The sequence below is a fragment of the Oreochromis aureus genome, linkage group 6 (assembly GCF_013358895.1).
Source record: "Oreochromis aureus strain Israel breed Guangdong linkage group 6, ZZ_aureus, whole genome shotgun sequence".
In the NCBI taxonomy this organism is placed as follows: Eukaryota; Metazoa; Chordata; class Actinopteri; order Cichliformes; family Cichlidae; genus Oreochromis; species Oreochromis aureus.
The window spans coordinates 4,647,848-4,672,292 of NC_052947.1; the positions used below are offsets into that span (position 1 = coordinate 4,647,848).

Below are 24,445 nucleotides of genomic sequence, written 5' to 3' on the forward strand. Positions count from 1 at the left end.
TTCATCATTACCGCCGGACTGTGAGTATCTTAATGTGCCGAGGATGACTGGGCGTGGTGGTGGAGTGGCAGCTGTTTTTAGGAAGAAGCGCTCTTGCAAACAACTCTTAACTGACTCGTATTCTAGTTTTGAACTTCTGGCGTTTGAATTGGGGCATCCCCGCCCGACACTCGTTGCAGCTGTATACAGACCTCCAAAATATCCCAAGGATTTTATCCAAGACTTTTCAAACTTCTTAGCTTGAACTGTGCCAAGCTATGATCGAATCTTAATCGTTGGAGATTTTAATATTCATGTGTGTTGTCCCTCCAATTCGCTGGCCAGAGATTTTTTAAGTTTGATAGACTCCTTCAGTCTTGCTTAACTTGTGTCTGGGCCAACCCAGAAACAGGGTCATACATTGGATCTTGTGCTGTCTTTAGGGTTACCGGTCCTAAACATGGAAATATGTGATGCTGTTTTTTCTGATCACTGTCCTGTTGTGTTTGACATACTTTTATCTCTCCGCCATTTTACACCTCTTATTTCAACACGTCTTTGTCGTGTTCTTAACCCATCTACAACAGAACAATTTTCTATTGCTTTTAAAAAAGTTTTAAGATCTCCCCTTGGTTTTGGTACCGAGGAAATGACAGTTAATTTTTATGATAAATGCAAAACTGTCCTTGATGAGGTCGCTCCTTTTAAAACTATAAATTCGAAACCACGACCAGACCCATGGATAAATAAGGCCACTCGTTCAGCCAGACGAGAGTGCAGGAAGGCTGAACGCAAGTGGAAAAAAGATGGGCTGCAGGTGTCCTTTCTCATGTTGAGAGACAGTCTGTACAGGTATCAGGACATTGTAAAAGCAGAAAAGTCAAGGTTTTTTTCTAATGTTATTGAGAATAGCTCCAATAATTCTCGGGTTCTTTTTTCAATTATTGACTCTGCCCTGAATATTTCCCCAGCTTCTTGTATTAATAGTTCCTCAGACACCTGTGAAAGGTTCTTGCAGTTTTTTATCAATAAGATAAAACAGCTTCGATCTATGATCGCCCTGCCTTCACATGACACTTCTAAAATAGTCACCTGCTCTGCTGTTTTTGATCAGTTTGAGCCTGTGTGTCTTGATCAGGTGGAGGAAGTATGTAATGGCACAAAGACATCATCGTGTCCAAATGACATTATTCCAACACATCTTCTAAAAAAGATTTTTAATATTGTCAGTTCTGACATTTTAGCTATTTTTAATAGCAGCCTTAGCTCAGGTGTTGTGCCAGCCTGTTTTAAACATGCTGTTGTACAGCCTGTACTTAAAAAACCTAATCTTGACTCCTCCGTCCTCACTAACTTCAGGCCTATTTCAAAGCTCCCTTTCCTGTCGAAAATTTTGGAAAAGATTGTACTACAATCTTTTGTAAATGGACACAATGTTCTTGACAGGTTTCAGTCTGGTTTTAAAACTCTTCATAGCACAGAAACTGCACTTTTAAAAGTTCTTAATGATCTTTTATTAGCCACTGACTCAGGTGACTCAGCTGTGCTTCTGCTTTTAGATCTGACCGCTGCTTTCGATACTGTTGACCACAGCATCTTAATCACACGGTTGGAGCATTGTGGCGTAAAGGGCACCCCATTAAAGTGGTTCAGGTCATACCTGTCTGACAGGACCTTCTCTGTGAGCTTTGGCGATTTTATCTCTTCCTCAGCTCCCCTTACTTGTGGTGTTCCCCAGGGATCTATACTGGGGCCAATATTGTTCTCCATTTATATGCTGCCTTTAGGTCTAATTTTTAGAAAATATAACATTTGTTTTCATTCATATGCCGATGATACTCAGATCTATCTTCAACTGAAGGGAAACAGTCCTGCCTCACTAGAACCCTTACTTCAGTGTCTCGGTGAAGTTAAATCCTGGATGGCCTCTAATTTCCTTAACTTCAATGAGAACAAAACCGAAGTGATAATTTTTGGACCAAGCGGCAATCCCAACACTTCTAATTTTAACCTGCACAGTCTTGAGCCTTTTGTCAAATCGCATGCTAAAAATTTGGGGGTTATATTTGACAGCAATTTCACCTTTGAAAAACAAATTAGCTCAGCCGTACAGCGGTCTTTCTTCAAACTGAGGCTTTTATCTAAGGTGAGATCATTTTTATCTTTTAAAAACTTTGAATAAGCAATCCATGCTTTCATTATATCCCAGCTGGACTACTGTAACTCCTTATATGCTGGAGTCAGCCAGACCTGCCTGGCAAGGCTGCAGTTGGTCCAGAATGCTGCAGCTCGTCTTCTGACACGTACTAAAAGATGTGAACACATTTCCCCGGTGCTTGCCTCCCTTCATTGGCTCCCTGTCCGCTTCAGAATTAATTTTAAAATTTTATTGTTGACTTACAAAGCCCTGAACGGACAGGCTCCCGGGTATTTGTCTGACCTCTTGCAGACTTATACCCCCTTAGATCTCTTAGATCAAGTGATCTTTTGCTGTTAGCTGTACCAAGGTCGAGGCTGGTTCATAGAGGTGATCGAGCATTTGCAGTCGTAGCACCTAAGCTGTGGAATAATTTACCCCTACACGTCAGACAGGCTCCCACTGTCAATCTTTTTAAATCTTATCTTAAAACGCATTTTTATTTACTGGCCTTTAATACAGCATGAGAGTTATTTGTTAATTCATATTTGGTGTTTGCTTTTAATACTCTAAGTTGTTCTATTAGGTATGTTGTATTCTTGTACAGTTATTTTATTATGTATGTTGTATTCTTGTACGCTCCTGTTGTAATTAAATGTGCTATATAAATAATTAAACTATTAAACTATCATAACTTAACGTGAAAACATCTGTATAAGTGCAACTATGTATATATTTCTGTTCTGCACATGTTCTGCATGTGTTGTCCATATATAAATTAGTTTTATAAAGATTTGACAGCATCTCATTTATTAGTCAGGATCCTTGTATTCATCAGCTTAATCAGTGTGAGGCAACGAGACATGCGTGTTACCAACTTATTCAATTATAGATTTTGCTTATTGCTTATTCTTAGTGTTCTTCTTGTTTAGTGTGTGAAACCTGCTGGTGAAGTGGTTGAGTTCAGTTCGGAAAGTTTTTATTTTGAAATTATTGTGTGTTCTTAACTTTAAAGGCAACAGCTGCACCATCCACCATTAGGTAGCTTTTGACTGACCCAGCAAGTCAAAAGCTTTTTTTAGTCTTTTCTGAAGATGAAAAAGCATTAATGTTGAGATGTAGAGACTAAAGTCCACTGATACCTGATTGTCCCTGAGCAGGTTCTCCGTGGAACGATTAGATCGTGAGGGGATGGGAGGAGGAATGTCAGACCTAGAGTAGCTCTTGTCTATGGCGGTCTCACCACCTAGAAAAGAGAAAGTAAACCTAACATCTGTGGGTCTTTGTTTAAACAATTTCTATCTCCCAGATCTCATTCCTTCTCTTCTCAGGTTGATTAGCCTCTCATGTGTACATCGTTTTCTATGAATACATAGACCATCTTTAAATTAGGTTTTCAGTGAATGTCTCAATGAACGTTGAACATTGATGCGTCAGAAAATTCAGCAAATTTAGTAAGAAATAATTGCAAAGGCATACAAAGTTTAAACCCTCTTTTTGCAAAAGGAAAAACAGAAAGATCATGACCTAACTGACCTGAGTTGCGGCAGCTTAGACTGGACATGCGAGGCAGAGTGGAGGCATGTCCGTAACACCCACTGGATTCGGAAAATGAGCTTTCCCAGTCAAAGATCTTGCTTGTTTTTAAGGTGTTGAAACCTGTGAGGCAGAGATAATTACATCAAATAGAGTTTTGGTACTAGAAATAGAAGTGACTCAAATGGTGTTTTAGCATGCTAGGACAGACTCAAAACATAGAAAAATATACTTCTTACATCACATTAACTGAAAACGGAAACATGTACCTGAGGCTGGTTTGACAGGCCTAGGAGGTGGCTTCAGTGATGAATCAGCCATGGGCAGGGTTGCAGTTCCATCTAGGTATGCTGGCTTCACCAGAATCTCCTGGCGGACCGGCACAGGTGGCGCCTGAGAGCTTGATGTGGAGGATGACTGGATGTACGGTCCCACCGCTGCCACTCTGGAGCCCATGCTATATTGTGGGGCTGTACAGTCTGAAGCCACCTGGAGTAAGCAGAAATGTTTGAATGCTGCAGCTTTTTCAATCAGTACTTAGTACCACGTCTTGTATATTAAGCAAGCAACAACAAAGCAAAAATAAATGTTTTGTACAAAAAAAAAAAACAACAACAACTTGTATGACATGGTAGAAATCTACTTTTGCTGATATTTTTTTCCTATATAAACTCACTGGCTGGTTCTCATTCTGCTGCAGAGCAGCCTTTTTCTTCCAGAGCCGTTCCTGGAGCTCAACCAACCGACGGTCCATCGCAGCTACTTCCAAGTTCCTCTTGTTCAAGCTATCTCTCTGCTGCTGCAGCCTGGCACTCTGATCCTGATTCAGCTTGTTTCTTAGCTGTTTGGCAAAGGAGGAGGGTGAGAAGTCAAAGTATGATAGAAAACCAATAGAAAAAATATTGTGTGGCATAATTTATTAGACACTAGGATTAAATTCCTACAGTGTGAGATAGAGGTATCTACAGCCTTATATAAAATCACTCCCTATATCAAGCATTAAAACGCAACATCTTTGTATGTTTTTTTAATAACCTCTAATAAGTTTTTAGGAGAAACTGAATCCTTAAGGCATAGAAAAGGCATAGAAAAACTGTAGCATGTCCAACTAACTCTACAGCAAAAATAAAAAGTCTGGTACAAAAAAAAACTTATTTTGGTTTCTTTAACCAAAATTACTATTCTGTTTAATTAAAAATGTGCCTTGTTACCCGAGCTAGCCAGCAGTATTGTTTGGTCATAACTTTCCCATTCTACCCTCTTGTCCATATATTTTAACTCCTGATTTTTTGTGTTTTTTGTTTGTTTGTTTTTAAAAAAAAAGGCAAATACAGAGCTTCAAAGGGACATAACCAGAGGTGGAAAGTAATGAAATACAAATACTTTGTTACTGTACTCAAGTAGAATTTTCAGGTATCTGTATTTTATATATGTATTTTATGTATTTATTTTTCTGAAAACTTTTTACTTTCACCTCCTACATTTTTAAACACTTACATTTTCAAAACAGACTTGTTACTTTTGGTTCAACGGTATCATTTATAGCGTTTTGCTCAGAGATTAAAGTGGGCCAGAAGGAGTGCGGGTGTTCACAAGTCGTGGTTGTGGTACTTCAGCATCTAGCTAGCGCTATAGAAGAACCCCCTTTGCAAATTGATGATGAGCCATCTCTTAAGTCATGACACACTTCTCTCCCCACCATAAGTTACCTATATATGTTAAAAGTATTGGTATCGGATATACTTGGTATTGGATCAATACCAAAATATACTGCTCCTTTGTCACACATGATCATAAGCGATCAATGAAAACACACTGGATGCCTTAGTTTGGTTTTCATTTACAGGCCTCCCCAACCTGCATGCACCCATGTGATTACAAATGCAGAAAAACCCTGTATCAACCTTACTCTCTTCAGCTATCCTGCACACAGTCATTATGTCTCCAAAGAAAGGTAGCACCCACCATCACACAGAAAACCTCAAATATTACTGTCAGACTCCCTCTTACTCTTACTGTAAGAGTAAGAGTATTTTTATGCTTACAAATGCTACATAACAAGAACAGAAACAGAAAATATATTTCCCTCCATAACACAAAGTAATTTGTGTCAAGGTATAACAGTATCATCGATATCTTCTTTCTCTCTACATTAGGTAGAAATACGATTTTATGGCTGTAGCTGATCAATATCAAGAGAGTTTCACATTCATCAAAGAGCTCTGAATGACAAATGTTGCCATAAAAATCCGATATTTATCTATATCATACTGTAAAGACTGCAGAAAATATGGCAAACATTTAATTTAATTGTAGAATAGCAAAGTATAATTTAATATTAGCAAGAGAAATTCTCAGCTGACATTTCACCTGCAGTTCTTTGTAGAGACGTTCCAGCTCAGCTGTGGAAGACATGTTGTGGTGGTGGGTAGGAAGAGGAAGAGAAGGCTCCAGACTGTTGTTCCTCAGTCCCTCCAGCTGGTTGCTCAGCTCCTCTACCCTCGCCACAGCCACGAGCAGCTCTGTCTGCTTCTGATGGAAAAGGCTGGTCATCTGCTCGATCTCCTCCACTGCAACACAATCATATCATCGTAGTCCTGAATTGATCCTGGTGTCATCCCACAGTACTCTGTCACTACTTATTTAAAGATAACCATTACACTCATTTTCAGTTTGAACAGTTTTTGTTTTTTTTGACCTTGTACTTGTACTGGGCATTGGTACAGCCCCTAATTCATTTTATGTCTTAAACAAACTGTTTCAGCTCCCTTACACATCCCCTTAAACAGTTTTCTCCTGCTTGGCTGAACCTCGTAAACTTAACCCTAGAACACTATCGCTATAAATAGTAACACAATCACTAATGCCGGGTGATTTTTACCCGATATAATATAACCAATAAAAAGTAATCAAATATATCAAAATATGACAACACATGACAAATTAGAGTGGTCGTCTTTTACTTTCAACTGTGCCATGTCTAACAAAATGAAAAAAAAACCCTCCTAAAACAAAATAATGACTCTGGAAAGCTGGTCTTTGGTCCACCCATTCCTGGGAAATTTGAGACTTCCCTGGTGAAGGCACAGGCTCCTCGACACGCAAACAGCTGCAGGAGAGAGAAATCATGTAAATGTATTTGCTCGGGTATAAATCACCCGGCGATAGTGTTCTAGGGTTAAGGAGCTGAGTGGCGCTTCTGCACATGCCAGCTATTCAGCTATTTCTTTAGACAGGAGCTAAAAAGCTTTTTTCAGACAGTTAATGAACTTTAATGAGTACCTGTACCAAGGTCTGGTAAAAAAGTAAATAAGGATTATTTTGAACTGTAAAATCATGTGAAGCTAGAGCCCAGTAAACATATAATTAATAAGTTCCCTTTTAAAGAGACACTTGCAAATTTGCACTGACACCCCTCGTGCACCTTGGATATTACCTGTCATGATGTCTTAAAACAGTAGCAGGATTTACTATTAGAAATCCTGGCACTGGATTACTGTCATACTGAAGAAAACCTCAAAGTGTAATGTTCTCAGAGAGGTTCTTAAACTCGATTTTTCTGTCTGGATTTATGGGCTACTTTCCTGTTTGGGGTTATTGCTGACGATTTTCTATAAAAGTTTAATTACCAGAGCAAAACAGAATATCTCATTCCCAACCTCTTCCCACAATGCTCTAAAACATAAAAGGTAGTATTCCTTTTTTTTTAATCTGATGATGGTGTTTATATAGCAGTGTCTACATGCTGTTTTGCATTCTTTTCTGTCATTTGAACATTGCAAGCAGTATCTTCTTTGCTGTGGCATGCTGGGGTGCATGCATCAAAGAGAAGGACGCAAACAGACTGAACAAACTCATCAGGAAGGCCGAGTCTGTTTTTGGCATGAAGCTCGCCACCCTGGAGGAGGTGATCAGTGACAAAATGCTGGCAAGACTGCTGGCAATCATGGACAATGACTCCCACCCCCTCCATAACACACTGGACAATCTGAAGAGCAGTTTCAGCAACATGTTCCTTCAACCTCGCTGTCTGAGTTACATTACAGAAGGTCTTTCCTTCCCGCTGCTATCAGACTCTTTAATTCATCCACTTCAGTCAGGTCCACACATGTGGAACGGAACTAATCACATCTCAGTGCACCCTGTCACTTTTGTACACCATGACATATTTGCACACACACTTGTCCATTTTTATACCGATCTCTATATTTATCTATTTATCTTAATATTTATCTATTAATATCTCTGTTTCTACACTCATTTTTTTGAGTGCTTAATGTTTGTTGTATATTTGCTGCTATGACAACTCAATTTTCCTCTGGGATTAATAAATTTTCTTTGATTGTGATATACCATGCATATTCAGTTACAAATACATTACAAATACTGTAGTCAATTCCCATCAGAAAGCATTTTTCTACACATGGTTCTGTATGATGATCAGTAAAAGCACATATCCCTAATATGGTCATCTCAATCACACCATCATGATGTTAAGTATTTGTTCAGTCACATTCTGTTTTATTTAAATTCGTCTTACACTTTACCTTGTTCTGTTTCCTGCTATTTTTGTACCAGACCTGTGTTCAGTTAGTCAGTCTCCTCAGTACATATACCATCACAACAACCTTAAGCCAGCCTGTACTCTTTGCAGTCAAGCTTTCCAGTAATTCCTAGTATTCCTTGTGTCGCCTACTATGATCCTAACTGATCTCCTTGTGCATGTTTGCATCTCCTTGTGTATTTCATTGACTTTTCATGTTGCTTGCTTTACTTGGATTGTTTGCAACTGATTTCTCATGTATGACCACTGCCTATACTGGAATACCAGTCGCAGCAGATGGCTGCAGCTCACTGAGCCTGGTTCTGCCGGTGGTTTCTTCCTATTAAAAGAGAGTTTTTCCTTCCCACTGTCACCAAAGTGCTTGCTCATAGGGGGTCATATAATTGTTGGGTTTTTCTCTGTATGTATTATTGTAGGGTCTACCTTACAATATAAAGTGCCTTGAGGCAACTGTTGTTGTGATTTGGTGCTGTATAAAAAAATTGAATTGAATAACAATTTGGACTGTTGAATTTTATTTAGAGCCTCTTCTCCTTATACGTAACATCAACTGCCTGTAAACCTTTTGTTTAAGAAGGGTCGCCAGTCAAAAGAAAGTTGACTTACACTGCTTGTTTGAGAATGAAAATGAACAGTGGGGCACGAGTACCTCTTCTTTACCTTTTCTCAGTTGGATATGAGGATATTAGCTCCCCTTTAAAAAAAATCCCAAGTTTATTTTAAAAAATACAAAAATTAGACTACTTATAAAATGAAACATTTTATAAATAGTTTTCTAATGTTTTTCCCATTGTTGATGTTTGCCCTAACTAATCAGTTAATGTGCCAAACTTGTTGGTGCATTAGTGTTTCATATTGATTTTACACAATTAGCCCTAGGAATATGTGACACATAAAACAGTTCAAAACTAATGTTTTGGATAAGGAAAAAGAAGCTCTGCAAAATGTTACAAAACCTATGTAGTCTCATGGCCAAGTGCTCACTGACCTAGTTTGCAATTACTGAGGCGTTTCTGTTCCACCTGACCCTTTAGGGCCCGGACTCGTCGCAGTTTGGCCTCCTGGTTATGCACATTCTCCCTGAGCTGCCACAGCCGCTCCTGTTCTGAGACCTCCTGTTGCTGCTGCCGGTGATCCTGCAGTTTCAGGAACCGTAGCTGCTGCTCCTGCAAAATACAATGCTTTTCAGGTCTTTATCATATCATATCATGCTAAACAGCTACATAGATTTATTCACACAGATAACAGAGTGGAAGAAGTAGTTAACAAGCATCCATAGGCAACTGCGGCACATTATTGTGGCCTGCATTCAAAATAGTATCAACATCAGTATAAGTAGTAACACTAGTAGCAGTAACAGTAGTAATAGTTGTGTATGGTGTGTTTTACCTTGGAGGCCAGCAGCTGCTGCTGAGCACTGATCTGCTGCTGCTGTCGGGTTGCCAGGTCGTGCAGCTCATTCAGCGTCATGTCCAGACAAGGAGCTGAAACCTGTAACGCAGATACAGTCAGAGTTCACTTTCACACAGATAAAAATCCTAAAAGACTCATTACACTGTCCAGCTGTCACAACCTTCATGCATTTTAAGGTGCAATGCGCAACTTTCTGTTCAGTCATTTACGGCAGTGGTCCCCAACCCCGAGCCACGGACCGGTACCCATCCGTGACTCGTTTGGTACCGGGAGTTGAGGCTCGGATGTGAAATTCATGGTTTTCAGGGTTTTTGATGGTTTTTAGCGTTATTTTTTTAATCGTTTTTATCGTTAACTCAGTTTCCCTGGGTCTTTTCCCGTGCGTTATGAATAAATCGTCTTTTTTTAAGTACCGGTTTTATTTTGTTGTATTTATCTGCGACACCTTAAAGGCCAGTCCATGTAAATATTGTTGGACATAAACCAGTCCGTGGCGCAAAAAAGGTTGGGGACTGATGATTTATGGCACACATCACAGAAACTCCAATGCAATATCTATGAATGTGTTGAAAGGGATTCATGTTAGTCGGTAATAAAAATGTAAGCCAAGGCAAAACACTGATATATTTTTATCAAAATCACAGTAAAAGTCTCTCACCCCATTCTCCAGACATCTCTCCAAAGAGGTTTTCACCTGGTTTCTCTTCATCATCTGATCTGCAGCCCTGGATCCAACTGGAAACAAAACACAGTAAATACTAATGAAGAATTTAATTATTTTAGCCATGCTCTATTGCCTATCCAGTGGTGGTGCAGAGGGTGGTCAGGATTAGCCAAGATGGACAACAATGTCTATAAACACATAGTGAGTGAAAAAGGTGAGTGACGATAGAATAATATAATAATATATATAGCATAATGATAAGCCCCCAGCAGCCTTAGGTACAGCCTTAGTTACTCAGCAGTCAATTGCTGAGTAACTAAGGGAGAATTCAGGGTCACCTGATCCAGCCCTAACTATATGTTTTAACAAAAAGGAAAGTTTAAAGCCTAATCTTAAAAGTAGAAATAGTGTCCATCTCCCAAATCCAAACTGGAAGCTGCTTTCACAGAAGAGGGGCCTGAAAGCTGAAGGCTCTGTCTGCCATACTTTTAAATACTCTAGGAACAACAAGCCTGCAGTGCAAGAGCGAAGCGCTCTAATCAGGTATGGTACTATAAGGTCATTAAGATGAGATGGGGCCTGATTATTCAAGACCTTGTATGTGAGAAGCAGGATTTTGAATTCAATTCTGGTTTTAACAGGGAGCCAATGAAGAGAAGCCAATATAGGAGAAATATGCTCTCTCTTTCTAGTCCCTGTCAGTACTCTTGCTGCAGCAATTTGGATTAACTGAAGGCTTTTCAGGGAGTTTTTAGGACATCCTGATAATATCAAATTACAGTAGTCCAGCCTAGAAGTAATAAATACATGAACCTTTCAGCGTCACTCTGAGACTCTTTAAGGGCCAAGTACAGGGTGGGCCATTTATATGGATACACCGTAATAAAATGGGAATGGTTGGTGATATTAAAGTCCTGTTTGTGGCACATTAGTATATGTGAGGGGGCAAACTCCTCAAGATGGGTGGTGACCATGGTGGCCATTTAGAAGTCGGCCATCTTGGATACAGCTTTTGTTTTTTTCAATAGGAAGAGGGCCTTGTGACACATCAAACTTATTGGTAATGTCACAAGAAAAACAATGGTGTGCTTGGTTTCAACGTAACTTTATTCTTTCATGAGTTATTTACAAGTTTCTCTTTGTTCACAGCCATTGACATGTCGAAGAGGTTAACACGTGAGGAGCGGATCGAAATTGTGTTGATTTCTGGTGAACGCAGTAACCGGGTCATTGCAGCAGATTTCAATGCAAGACACCCTACGAGACCACCCATCTCCCATGCTACAGTTAGCAAACTGCTTGCTAAGTTTCGTGAAACTGGTTCAGTGTTGGATTTGCCAAAATGTGGACACAAGAAAACTGTCACTAATGAAGAAACATCAGTGGCTGTCCTAGCTTCATTCAGCAAGAGCCCACAGCGTAGCACTTGCCGCATGTCACTGGAGAGTGGCATTAGTCGAACATCCCTTCGGCGGATATTAGCTACTCACAAATGGCACCCTTACAAACTCCAGCTACTGCAGCGAGGATGACCCAGATCGGTGCACAGAATTTGCAGAATGGGCAAAACAAAAATTGGAACAGGACCCTCAGTTCACGCAGAAGATTTTGTTCAGTGATGAGGCAAACTTTTATGTGAATGGTGAAGTTAACAAACAAAACCACCGCTATTGGTCTGACACTAACCCACATTGGATGGATCCTCCAAGACTGTTGGAACAACAAAAGTGATGGTTTGGTGTGGTATATGGGGTACAACGATAGTGGGTCCATTCTTCATCAATGGAAACCTCAAGGCCACTGGATATTTGAAATTGCTACATGATGATGTGTTTCCCTCTTTATGCACTGAAGCTGGCACGTTCCCTGAGTTTTTCCAGCAAGATGGTGCGCCACCACATTATGGGTGCCAGGTCCGAGCATTCCTAGATGAACAGTTTCCTGGAAAGTGGATTGGTCGTCGTGGGCCAGTTGAATGGCCCCCAAGGTCTCCCGATCTGACCCCCTTAGACTTTTATCTTTGGGTTCATCTGAAGGCAATTGTCTATGGTGTGAAGATACGAGATGTGCAGCACCTGAAACTACGGATACTGGATGCCTGTGCTGGCATTTCTCCTGTGGTGTTGCTATCAGTGTGTGAAGAGTGGGAGAAGAGGGTTGCATTGACAATCCAACACAATGGGCAGCACATTGAACACATTTTATAAGTGGTCAGAAACTTGTAAATAACTCATGAAAGAATAAAGTTACGTTGAAACCAAGCACACCATTGTTGTTCTTGTGACATTACCGATAAGTTTGATGTGTCACATGGCCCTCTTCCTATTGAAAAAACAAAAGTTGTATCCAAGATGGCCGACTTCTAAATGGCCACCATGGTCACCACCCATCTTGAGGAGTTTGCCCCCTCACATATACTAATGTGCCACAAACAGGACTTTAATATCACCAACCATTCCCATTTTATTACGGTGTATCCATATAAATGGCCCACCCTGTATAATAATCTCATTTTAATCTTAATCTGGAAGCAGAAAATTAGTGGTTATCCAGGTCTTTATGTCTTTAATACTGCATGTATACTGCATGTAAAGAAGCATGTATAATGTAAACAGAATTGGTCCTAGCACTGAATCCTGTGGAACTCCATAATTAACCTTAGTGTGTGAAGAGGACTCTCCATTTACGTGAACAAATTGGAGTCTATTAAAGACATAAAGACCTGGATGAGTTCAGATAAATGTAATGGTATCTAATGTCCATCACTGAGAAACGTCCTTTCTCAGTGATGTTGATAAACTAGTTCATGTACGTATGTATTACTTCTAGCTGGACTGTTATACACTACCAGTCAAAAGTTTTAGAACACCCCAGTTTTTTCAGTTATTTATTGCAATTCAAGTTGTTTAAGTCCAATGAATAGCTTGAAATGATACAAAGGTAAGTGGTGAACTGCCAGAGGTTAAAGGTTAAGAAGCTCCAGCAGAGCTTCAACAGCATGTTGAACTGTGGGACTTTGAAGGCAGCTGATAGGTACAAACAGGCCAAGTGGAATGCGGCACGGGCAGTGGCTGAAGCAAAAACTTGGGTGTGGGAGAAGTTCGAGAGGCCATGGAAAAAGACTATAAGGTCAGGGTGCCTCGAAGAGATTCTGGCAAACCGTCAGGCAACTCAGGAGGGGAAAGCGATGCTCTACCTGTACTGTGTATAGTCCGGGTGGAGCAATGATGACTTCTGACTGAGAACATTGTCGGGCGTTGGAAGGAATACTTCAAGGACCTCCTTAATTATTTAAGTATGATTTTGTAACTATACAGGGAGTGCAGAATTATTAGGCAAATGAGTATTTTGTCCACATCATCCTCTTCATGCAGGTTGTCTTACTCCAAGCTGTATAGGCTCGAAAGCCTACTACCGATTAAGCATATTAGGTGATGTGCATCTCTGTAATCAGAAGGGGTGTGGTCTAATGACATCAACACCCTATATCAGGTGTGCAGAATTATTAGGCAACCTCCTTTCCTTTGGCAAAATGGGTCAAAAGAAGGACTTGACAGGCTCAGAAAAGTCAAAAATAGTGAGATATCTTGCAGAGGGATGCAGCAGTCTTAAAATTGCAAAGCTTCTGAAGCGTGCTCATCGAACAATCAAGCGTTTCATTCAAAATAATCAACAGGGTCGCAAGAAGCGTGTGGAAAAACCAAGGCGCAAAATAACTGCCCATGAACTGAGAAAAGTAAAGCGTGCAGCTGCCAAGATGCCACTTGCCACCAATTTGGCCATATTTCAGAGCTGCAACATCACTGGAGTGCCCAAAAGCACAAGGTGTGCAATACTCAGAGACATGGCCAAGGTAAGAAAGGCTGAAAGACGACCACCACTGAACAAGACACACAAGCTGAAATCTCAAGACTGATTTTTCTAAGGTTTTATGGACTGATGAAATGAGAGCGAGTCTTGATAGGCCAGATGGATGGGCCCGTGGCTGGATTGGTAAAGGGCAGAGAGCTCCAGTCCGACTCAGACGCCAGCAAGGTGGAGGTGGAGTACTGGTTTGGGCTGGTATCATCAAAGATGAGCTTGTGGGGCCTTTTCGGGTTGAGGATGGAGTCAAGCTCAACTCCCAGTCCTACTGTCAGTTTCTGGAAGACACCTTCTTCAAGCAGTGGTACAGGAAGAAGTCTGCATCCTTCAAGAAAAACATGATTTTCATGCAGGACAATGCTCCATCACACGCGTCCAAGTACTCCACAGCGTGGCTGGCAAGAAAGGGTATAAAAGAAGAAAAACTAATGACATGGCCTCCTTGTTCACCTGATCTGAACCCCATTGAGAACCTGTGGTCCATCATCAAATGTGAGATTTACAAGGAGGAAAACAGTACACCTCTCTGAACAGTGTCTGGGAGGCTGTGGTTGCTGCTGCACGCAATGTTGATGGTGAACCGATCAAAACACTGACAGAATCCATGGATGGCAGGCTTTTGAGTGTCCTTGCAAAGAAAGGTGGCTATATTGGTCGCTGATTTGTTTTTGTTTTGTTTTTGAATGTCAGAAATGTATATTTGTGAATGTGGAGATGTTATATTGGTTTCACTGGTAAAATAAATAATTGAAATGGGTATATATTTGTTTTTGTTACGTTGCCTAATAATTATGCACAGTAATAGTCACCTGCACACAGATATCCCCCTAAAATAGCTAAAACTAAAAACAAACTAAAAACTACTTCCAAAAACATTCAGCTTTGATATTAATGAGTTTTTTGGGTTCATTGAGAACATGGTTGTTGTTCAATAATAAAATTATTCCTCAAAAATACAACTTGCCTAATAATTCTGCACTCCCTGTATATCTGCAAGGATGTGGCATGTCACATCCTTGCAGATTGTGACGTGCCACAATCCCACCGTCTTCCGTGGAGGAAGCAGAGTCTGGGGATGAGTTAAACAGTTAAACAACTCCTTGGTGGCAGAGCCCCTGGGGTGGATGAGGTCTGCCCTGAGTTCCTGGAGGCTCTGGATGTTGTAGGGCTGTCTTGGTTGACATGCCTCTACAATGTTGCGTCGAGATCAGGGGTGGTTCATCTGGAATTGGCAGACCGGGGTGGTGGTTCCCATCTTTAAGAAGGGGGACTGGAGGGTGTGGTCCATCTACAGGGGGATCACACTCCTCAGCCTCCCTGGGAAAGTCTATAAACCTCTGATACAGGATGAACAATGCAGTTTTCATCCTGGTCGTGGAACACTGGACCAACTTTTTACCCTCTCAAGGATACTTGAGGGTGCATGGGAGTTTGCCTAACCAATCTACGTGTGTTTTGTGGACTGGGAGAAGACCGTGTCCTTCTGAGTGTCTTGTGAGAGGTGCTTAGGGAGTATGGCATGTTTGGGCCATTGCTACAGGCCATTCGATTACTGTAGTTACAGCTGTTTGGACATTTAGATTTTTTATTTTTAAATGTTACATTTTTTATGTGAACATATGTTATGTCCGTCATAGTCAAGAAACATTCAATCATCAAAACAGCAAATGAGGAAGGAGCTTTTGGAAGAAATATGCTTCTTCACTTTAGTAGACTTCCAGAGAATTGTGAATGAGTGCCAAATTGTACTGAGACTGTTCTGGTGGTGTGTGGTCCTTTATTAACTTACATAGTATGTCAGTTTTTCAATTACCTTTAGCCATTAAGTTTCTTTCTTACCTGATTCTCGTCCAGGTGCTCTTTGGTGATGGAGGAGATAACGTACCTCTCCCCTCTGCTGTCCTGATCGCTGCAACACCTCCAGCATCTGTTCTCCTTCTCCAACAACACGTTCTGATTGATTGAAAAAAAGCATACAATGTTAAAGAACATAACATTTACCCTTTGTTACAAAAAGAGATGGAATGAATCAATCATGATATAAATACACCATAGGGCCAAAACTATGTTTAAAAATATAGTTCTTGTCACTTGAAAGTCACATTATGGCTACTTTTGAAATATAGCTACAACCATATCAGTGTTTGTGTATTTGAGGTTCTCGTAAATGAATACAGCAATTTATTATTATTAGGTCACTACTAGCAGTTTGGGTATCTACTTAATACAAGAAACTCACCTGAGCCTCTCAATATCTCAGCTAGATAGCAGTCAGATTCGCCAGGCTCCTTGCAGAGCTCCACCACATCTCTGCACAGTGTCTCTGGTGTGATGGGGACTTCACTAAAGTGTTGGTCATTGTTGCTGAGGTACACAGTTAGGAACATCTACAATTACAAAATACATTTTGGTAATAAGAATTCGGGGTTCATTTATTTCATTTATTTGCCAGATGTTAAGAAACCAGCTTCTAGTGTCAACACCACTTCATGAGTTCTAGAATGGAATGAATGGATTACTGAGAGTACCAAACTGAGGGTAGCAGACTATGCAGAGGTGTCCAGACCTCCCTCTAACCAGCTAAATGAACAACACTGTGCATAAGACAAATGCTGATTGGCTGAAATGGGAAATCGAATGATAGTGGATATGTCTATGTAGGTTCTCAGTCATCCAGGTAATGGTATTTGGGACAAAACAGAACTGGACATCTTTGTGAAGATGAAGATGTTTGTGAAGATGTTTCATCTCTCAATGAGATAAAGCCAGGCATGTCAGCCTTTGCTACTTGCACTCCACATGACAGAAAAAGCAAATGCTGGATGGAAACTCCTGAAGCGGTTACATGGTGGAAAACCATTACTTTAAGCAACTGGTTAAAAAGGAAGAAACAACATCCCGGGTAAAGTACTTTAGTTACTTTCAATCTAAAGTGTTAATTATTAAATTTATACTTAAACTTACAGTTGACTTATGATGTGTCACAGAATATTTTGTCACTACGATTGCACTATAATGCTGCTGCTGGCATGTTGTTTCAATAGACTACCTTTAAATTAGAAAGACTGTCATCAATGATAGTAGCTCACTGGAAAAGCAGGATAAGAGATCCCCGTCATTGGTTTACAACTGTGAGCTTGTGTATTATTATAGGGTCTGTACCTTAAAATAATAAAGTACCTTGAGGCAAATTTTGTTGTGATTTGGTGCTATATAAACAAAACTGAAATTGAATTGAAAGGAACTGAGCATCAACAAAGCATTTTTTTTATATTGTCAGAAAATGTAATTATTGCAAATTTTCTTAAAATATCATGATATAATTTTGAGGCTATATCGCCTCCTTCTATAAAGGAGGCACCCTAATCAGATGCCAGAACTACCTCAGCTGTCCTCTTGTAATTTGGCTGAACAGGTCTACTTCCTGTATGACCAAAAGCTTCACTCTGCTGCTCAGACAACCCTTGGATGAGGTTCATTCTGCTACTCATGGTCATATTTTTTGGTTAGTACCCACTCATAAGCATAACCATAAGTAAAACTCAACCAGTAACATCATTAGATCACCAACCTCACTTTCACAATAGACCTGTACAATATCCACAAACTTAACCCTAGAACACTATCGCTATAAATAGTAACACAATCACTAATGCCGGGTGATTTTTACCTGATATAATATAACCAATAAAAAGTAATCAAATATATCAAAATATGACAACACATGACAAATTAGAGTGGTCGTCTTTTACTTTCAACTGTGCCATGTCTAACAAAATGAAAAAAAAACCCTCCTAAAACAAAATAATGACTCTGGAAAGCTGGTCTTTGGTCCACCCATTCCTGGGAAATTTGAGACTTCCCTGGTGAAGGCACAGGCTCCTCGACACGCAAACAGCTGCAGGAGAGAGAAATCATGTAAATGTATTTGCTCGGGTATAAATCACCCGGCGATAGTGTTCTAGGGTTAAAATAGTTGCAAGGGCTGTCAGGTTCCCAATGTTCTGTTTAAAGTGTTAAAACCAAAATCATTGGAATAGTCCGTTAACAGATTGTGTTCAGTAAAATAGCATGCAATATAACTGAAAACAAAACCTGCCCTTTTCACCTTTATTTGTGCTATTTACGACTATTACAGATATTTGTGGACAGAACTCCCATGATGCAATGAGCCATCTGTTACTCCAGCAGGGTAGGCCCATAGCCAGATTACTTCCCACAGCCTGCCAACCTGCGTGGATGCAGCACTCAGCACTTTCCAGCCTTAACTTATCCTGTGAACTAGGCACTAACCGACAGCATGCTCAAAGGCTTATCAGAGCTTCTTCTAAAGTTTCCCATCCACAAAGCTGATCTAAGGATTAAAATCTTCAACTTGACATCCCTGAGCTGGCTTTTCCCATTTTGTACAGCTGTTTCTGCCCTGATCTCTCTCTTTTGTTCATTCCAGTGAATGTGGTCTGAAAAAAAGCTCAAAGAACAAAAACATATATGATGCACATGCCAACACGATATAAAAAGGGAGGGCTGAGCATTCAAAAAAGACAAAACAGTATTTGAAGCTAAATGCTACTACACTGGAGGTGGATTCACGCTCTTCTACCACAGTGTAAATATGAAGAGAAATGAAGCAAGTCTAACCATAAAAGAAAAGCATGGAAATAGTGTTGCGCAGGTTAAGAGTGTCAGAATCATGAGTTTGAAGCTGGAAATCGAATGTCAATGCTAAAGTTAGAAAGGCAAGGTTGAAATGGTTTGGACATATATAGAGGAGGGATAGTGAACATACTGGACAAACGATGTTTGAAGATGGAGCTTCAGGAGCCACCAACCTTCCAATTAGTAGATCACCTACTCCACCTCCTGAGTTACAACCACCCCCAAGAAGTTCATGGATAAAAGAGGCATGACAGAAAAGGATACTAGGGATAGTGTGAGATGAAGGCAGATGATACGCTGTGGCGACTGCTGACGGGAACACCGGAAAGAAGAAAAAGAACAATTCTAACCATGTTGTGGCTTACTGAGTTTTGGAAAATTGTATATAATGACCAAATTAATAATAAGATCGCTATATCATTATTTATAATAATATTATCATCTACTACTGATAAGAATAAATATAAATATACTAGTATTCATTTTGCAAACTTGTGTTTAAGTTTTCTAAGTCAGTCAGACTTTGATTTGTTTGTACTCACAGTTTGGGGCATTTCTAAAGTTGTTCATGAAGTACAAACAAAATCAGCTATACAAATATTGATAAAATTTGGGTTTGTGCATGAAAGTTTGAATGTATGATTTATGCACACGGTTTGTGAATGAGTGCCAATGTATGCTTGTGTCATCATTGTGGTGGAGGTGTGGTCCCTGGCTCAGCTGCAGGGGGAGGGATGTCGCAGTGAGCTCAAGCGGCAGTGCAAGGGAGGCTGGAGGGACAGGTGGAAATAATCAACCAAACAAGGTTTCTCCCTTCATATAGTGAGGTGGGACACGACAGGAGGAGAAGTGTGCAGGCAGTTTGAAAGCTGGCTAGTGTGTGTGCCGAACCAGAGAATTTAATACGAGCGCACAATCAATTAAAAAACAAAAAAACAAAACTGTTACACAATCGAAAGAACGGTGTGTTGGGTCACGGTCCTTTGCAGTGGTGCCGAAACTCAGCTGGTATGCCAGACTCACATCGCCCGGGCTCCGACACCCGCCCCTGGGCCAGGAGGGACTACAGCGTTCCGGTAAGGAGTCAAGGGGGTATGCCCCATGCTTTGGTGGACACGGGCTGTACGCAGAGCCTTATGCACCAAAGCTTGGTTCGCCCCGGGGCATTGCTGAAAGCAGAGTGGGTAGAGGTGAAGTGTGTTCATGGTGATATTCACAAGTATCTCATAGTCCTGCTGATATTAAAATACAAAGGCAAAACACACAGAGTTAGCCCGCACCTGCCCCCTAATTCCGGGTACGAAGTGAACAGCGTTTAATAACGTGTTGGGGCAGTATGCGGGGATGCAGTCACGGCCATTAGTAGCGTGTAGTGTCTGCGCGGTGCTCAGCGGCGACTTCCGACACTGACTCCGGGGGGGTCTTTGACCAAGTGATAGAAATTGATGGTCACGTGGTGCGCCCTGAAGCCGTGCAGACCTACCCGCTCTTTGTATTATTAAAAAAGGCTTTATCGAGTGAATCATGACACTCGCACAAAGGAGACATACCCTGTTGAGGAAAAAAAAATGTCAGCGGCCTCCACCTGTAAAACCATTCCTGTTTTAGGTCTGTCTCATTGTTGGTGCTCTAGTGCACATGTTAGTAATTTCATTAACACCAAAGCAGCTGAAACGAATTCACAATCCTCTTTGTTGTATATACAATACTTGTCCTGGTTAAGGTGTAACAGGAGAAAAAGGTATTAGAATTCATTTTGGGGGAACACAAGTATGTGAGCTAAATGTCACTGCAATCCATCCAAAAGACCTTGAAACAGTTTACTCAAAACCACAAATCCAGTTGACCAAAATGAACAAAAACACTCAACAGCTCAAATGCAAATATGCAAAGGGATAAATTACTGGGCATATAGATTTTGTACCCTGTATGACATGCAGTCTTATTGATAATTTCTGACAAATCAGTGGGCTACTTCAGTGCACACAGTTGACCTTTTTTAGTCACTAACCTCTGAGGATTGCTCGTCAAAGATTCTATAGGAATCAATTCAATATTACCTGAAATATATAACTGAAGCAAAATAGCTTCAGTTATTTTGCTTCAGTTATACATTTATGCTTCAGTTAGATATGTTATGCAGATTGAATACATAACATTCAATCTGCAAGTTGAAAATCTTTTAGTTGGTTGTTTGAATTCATGTTCATGTGCTTTCTTATTTTTCTGCATGACAGTAGTGTGAGGAAAAGATGAGAAGACTAAAATGTCTCTAACTGAGAAAAAGTGACTCTACCAAAGAGAATCTGGACTTCAGGCTTTGGAACAAGTCCACAGTATCACCATGACAGAGCAAAAATGGGAAGTTCCAAGCTTTCCAATGCCAGTTATTAGGCAGCCATAAGGTCACACATGAGTGGGATTCAAATTAGGGCTGTTCGATATAACGATATATATCGGATGACGATATAAAAACGTCTATCGTTTCATTTTACGCTATCGTTTGTTTCGTGGTGTCGCAAAATAAACTGTTTACGGCAATATTTTTTCATTATTTTGATGGTCACTGTAGTGGCTATATTAATTTCCTAAAGTTCTCTCTTTCTCTTATTTTTAATATAACCACACTACAGACGGACAAGCGCTTGTTTTTATGCGTTGTCGTTAGCAACAACGACGGTAAAACCACCTCGTGTCCGCTTGTTTATTTTCCACATAAACCTTTCACAATAAAGCTCAAGATCCTGTTGAGACTTTTCAAAATAAACTGAATCAAGTGAAAGATGCAGAGTATTTACGGATGAGAAGCAAAAAAGAGCCGCCAGGTGCTAAAAAATAAACCTTAGACTCAAACGTTAGAACAGGCTTTTCCCCGCAGCACGCTGTGTAGTAAATACTCACAAAGAAAACAGCGGCTGTTACAACCTATGTCTAAAAATGTATCGTTTCATGCATCAGTTAAAACACTCGACTCCAGGTACGCGACGCCCAGCTGGAAACACTTCATGCAAGTCGAGCTGCCCGACATTCACAGAATTTACAGAAAATGTTACATTTTTGTGATTTATATCGTTATCGGACGATAGATGTCTTAATATCGGGATATGAGATTTTGGTCATATCGCACAGCCCTAATTCAAATTAAATAAAATTACTATAAGAAAGGTTGCTGAGGGCGTTGTTCATTTTATTGGTGTCACTCAGTCAAACTGAAAGATTTCTCTGCTCAGCAAATGGAAATGAACAGTGTCAGAAAGAAAAGTGTCATTTTGTATTTGGCCCCATTCATTTCTCCTGGCCTTTTAGCTCTTCAGAGAGATTTTTTATGTTACTGTTGGCTAGAGTAGCTGTTCTTGTCAACAGAAAATGGAAATACTCAAATTTAAGTTGCAATAGTGTTAGAAATAATAAAGCCAACAAAGGCTCTAACTGAACCAGTGAAAGACTCTGACAGAGATTAAATGGTCTCAATAAGAAGCAGTCAACCAGCCTGCCTACTGTCCTACATAAAGAAAACTGGAGCAGTGCGTCTTCCTTCAGGTTCATACAAAGTGGGCCACTGTCATCAGTCACTCAGCTGAGGTCGACCAGGAAACACCGCAGCCAATCAGAGATGAGGGAAAGTTTGTCTCTTAGGAGTCTCTTGTCATTGGTACCACTGATTCCTGAACATCAACAGATCCTAAAAACGGACTACATTTGTGAGTACATGCACTTTTTTTCACCTCAGTCACCTTTAGAGTTTCAATGGTAACTCTGATTAAAATTGGTAATACAAATACTCAGCTGAGATGAGTAACAGTTCACACCAGGCATTTCCATAACTGTCTGCCCAGAAGTACCAGCTATCAATTGTTGCAACCTGTTTGTGAGCAAAACATGTAATAGACACACCGGCCCACTGTGTCAATTTCACACTTTCTCTCCAAAACGTGCTGAAGTTGTAGTACCAGCAGGGGGGAGATGATATATTCAAGTAGGCTTTTTTTTTTTTTGTGGCCTGTGAGGTTGGACACTGAATTATTATTAACATTAATTATTAGCATCTTTACCATCATAATGCCTTGTTTTCAGCAGCACTAAATTTTGCAAGGACAGAAACGTCAGAATGCTGATATGTTTGCTTTTCTTCACTGTAGCCATTACATGCTCTTTTAAAGGCATGCAGACACACAAACTCTGTTATTCACTAGAACACTTAAACAAGCAAACAGACACTTGCACAAAAACACATACATGACACACACACCAAATCTATGTCATCTAGCAGATACAACACTGTCAGAACTCTTTTTGTCTCCTATCAATGTAAGAAATCCTTCCAAGAAGACAGTATAGGCTGTTTTATTTCATACCACCACAAAATCATTAATTTCGATCATGAGAAAAAAACCCTGTGAAATCCTGGAAACAATGCATTATAAGCACCCACAGCAGGTGCCAGTCATTCATAGTAACTGAGGGTGGAAACGTGAAAGCAAGCTGAAATAACAAAAAGCACCAAAGCGTGAACCTGCTAGTCAACAGGCGGAGAGACTTAAACTCCTGTGGCCTCAGCTCCTAATCCAGCCAGGAATTAAAGCTGCATCACGCTGCTTAATACTACCACAACCCCCCACTGCTGTATGCGATGAAATTAACGATCCATTTACTGTCTGAAAGAGGTCAACAGCTTCGTCTTAACAATGATCAAAATAGTCACCTTGTAATCCTGTTACTGACTTGCCAACAACTGAGACATCACAACAGAATCAGACGAACACACATGGATACATATAGTTCAGCTTTAACCAACAAAAGAACTGTATTACATAATTTTAGCAAATTAAAAACCCTTTAAGCTTTTTTAACTACTGCTCAGACTTACAACTGCAAACTCAACATTTTTTTTTAATTTTATTTTTAAGTTTTTTGTTTGGTTTTTTTACTGGTGCTGATGTAGATATCTATAAAGCACCAGTGATTACAAATGTGACAGTTGGGAAGCTAGGACTGAATGTCTGGTTTCAGTGATTATCGTAAAATCCTGACAAAGAATAAGCTATTTCCAGCAAACAACTGACTGTCTATACATGCCTGGCCATAAATGTGTTTTGGGCTTCTTCTTTTTTTTTGAGTAATAAATCTAAATATTTAACAACACAGTAGATCACCGATTTAATTAAATAATTTGATTATTATAATTAACTGGACAAATCAGGAAACTCTGTCAAATATTTCTGTAGATCTGTAATCCTGAGATCAGAAGCTCAAAGCTTAAAAATTAGAACTGAAGCTTATTTGAAACATTACCAGACTAGACGGGGGGAAAAAACAAAAGGTCAAAGAATATTGGTTTTGATCTCAGCATGCATTATATATAACGGAGTGTTAAATCACAACTAAACTGACTGAAAAAACATTTCACTGTCAGTGTGCCGACTGTTTTCATTCACTCCTTCAGTATCTATTCTATTTCTGCTCAGGGCAACATGCTGACAGCTGCCACACTGCAGGTCACATCCCAAATGCTTTGTAGGCACTGTGGAGGGCTGTAGCCATATGGTCACCAGCATCACATAACATACCAATATTGGATTAACAATACACACAAACACACAACCCTATTGTCTCTTACGCTACCACAGTG

The 24,445-nt window shown here is 40.1% G+C and overlaps 1 protein-coding gene across 3 annotated transcripts in view; it reads right to left on the minus strand.

Moving 5' to 3' along the window:
- LOC116321227 (apoptosis-stimulating of p53 protein 2-like) overlaps positions 1-24,445 on the minus strand; it is a 53,997-nt gene that overhangs the window by 5,795 nt on the left and 23,757 nt on the right. For all 3 annotated transcript variants that reach the window (XR_005613408.1, XM_039613455.1, XM_039613454.1), the window contains 10 exons: positions 16,397-16,544; positions 15,997-16,110; positions 10,288-10,364; positions 9,606-9,707; positions 9,205-9,382; positions 6,023-6,222; positions 4,329-4,493; positions 3,922-4,141; positions 3,653-3,775; positions 3,259-3,362 (listed from right to left, as the gene is read on the minus strand). Coding sequence is in view for 2 of the 3 variants with exons in the window: in XM_039613455.1 (XP_039469389.1) it covers positions 3,259-3,362; positions 3,653-3,775; positions 3,922-4,141; positions 4,329-4,493; positions 6,023-6,222; positions 9,205-9,382; positions 9,606-9,707; positions 10,288-10,364; positions 15,997-16,110; positions 16,397-16,544 (1,431 nt within the window). In the remaining variant the exon portion in view is untranslated. The remainder of the gene's footprint in view (positions 1-3,258; positions 3,363-3,652; positions 3,776-3,921; positions 4,142-4,328; positions 4,494-6,022; positions 6,223-9,204; positions 9,383-9,605; positions 9,708-10,287; positions 10,365-15,996; positions 16,111-16,396; positions 16,545-24,445) is intronic.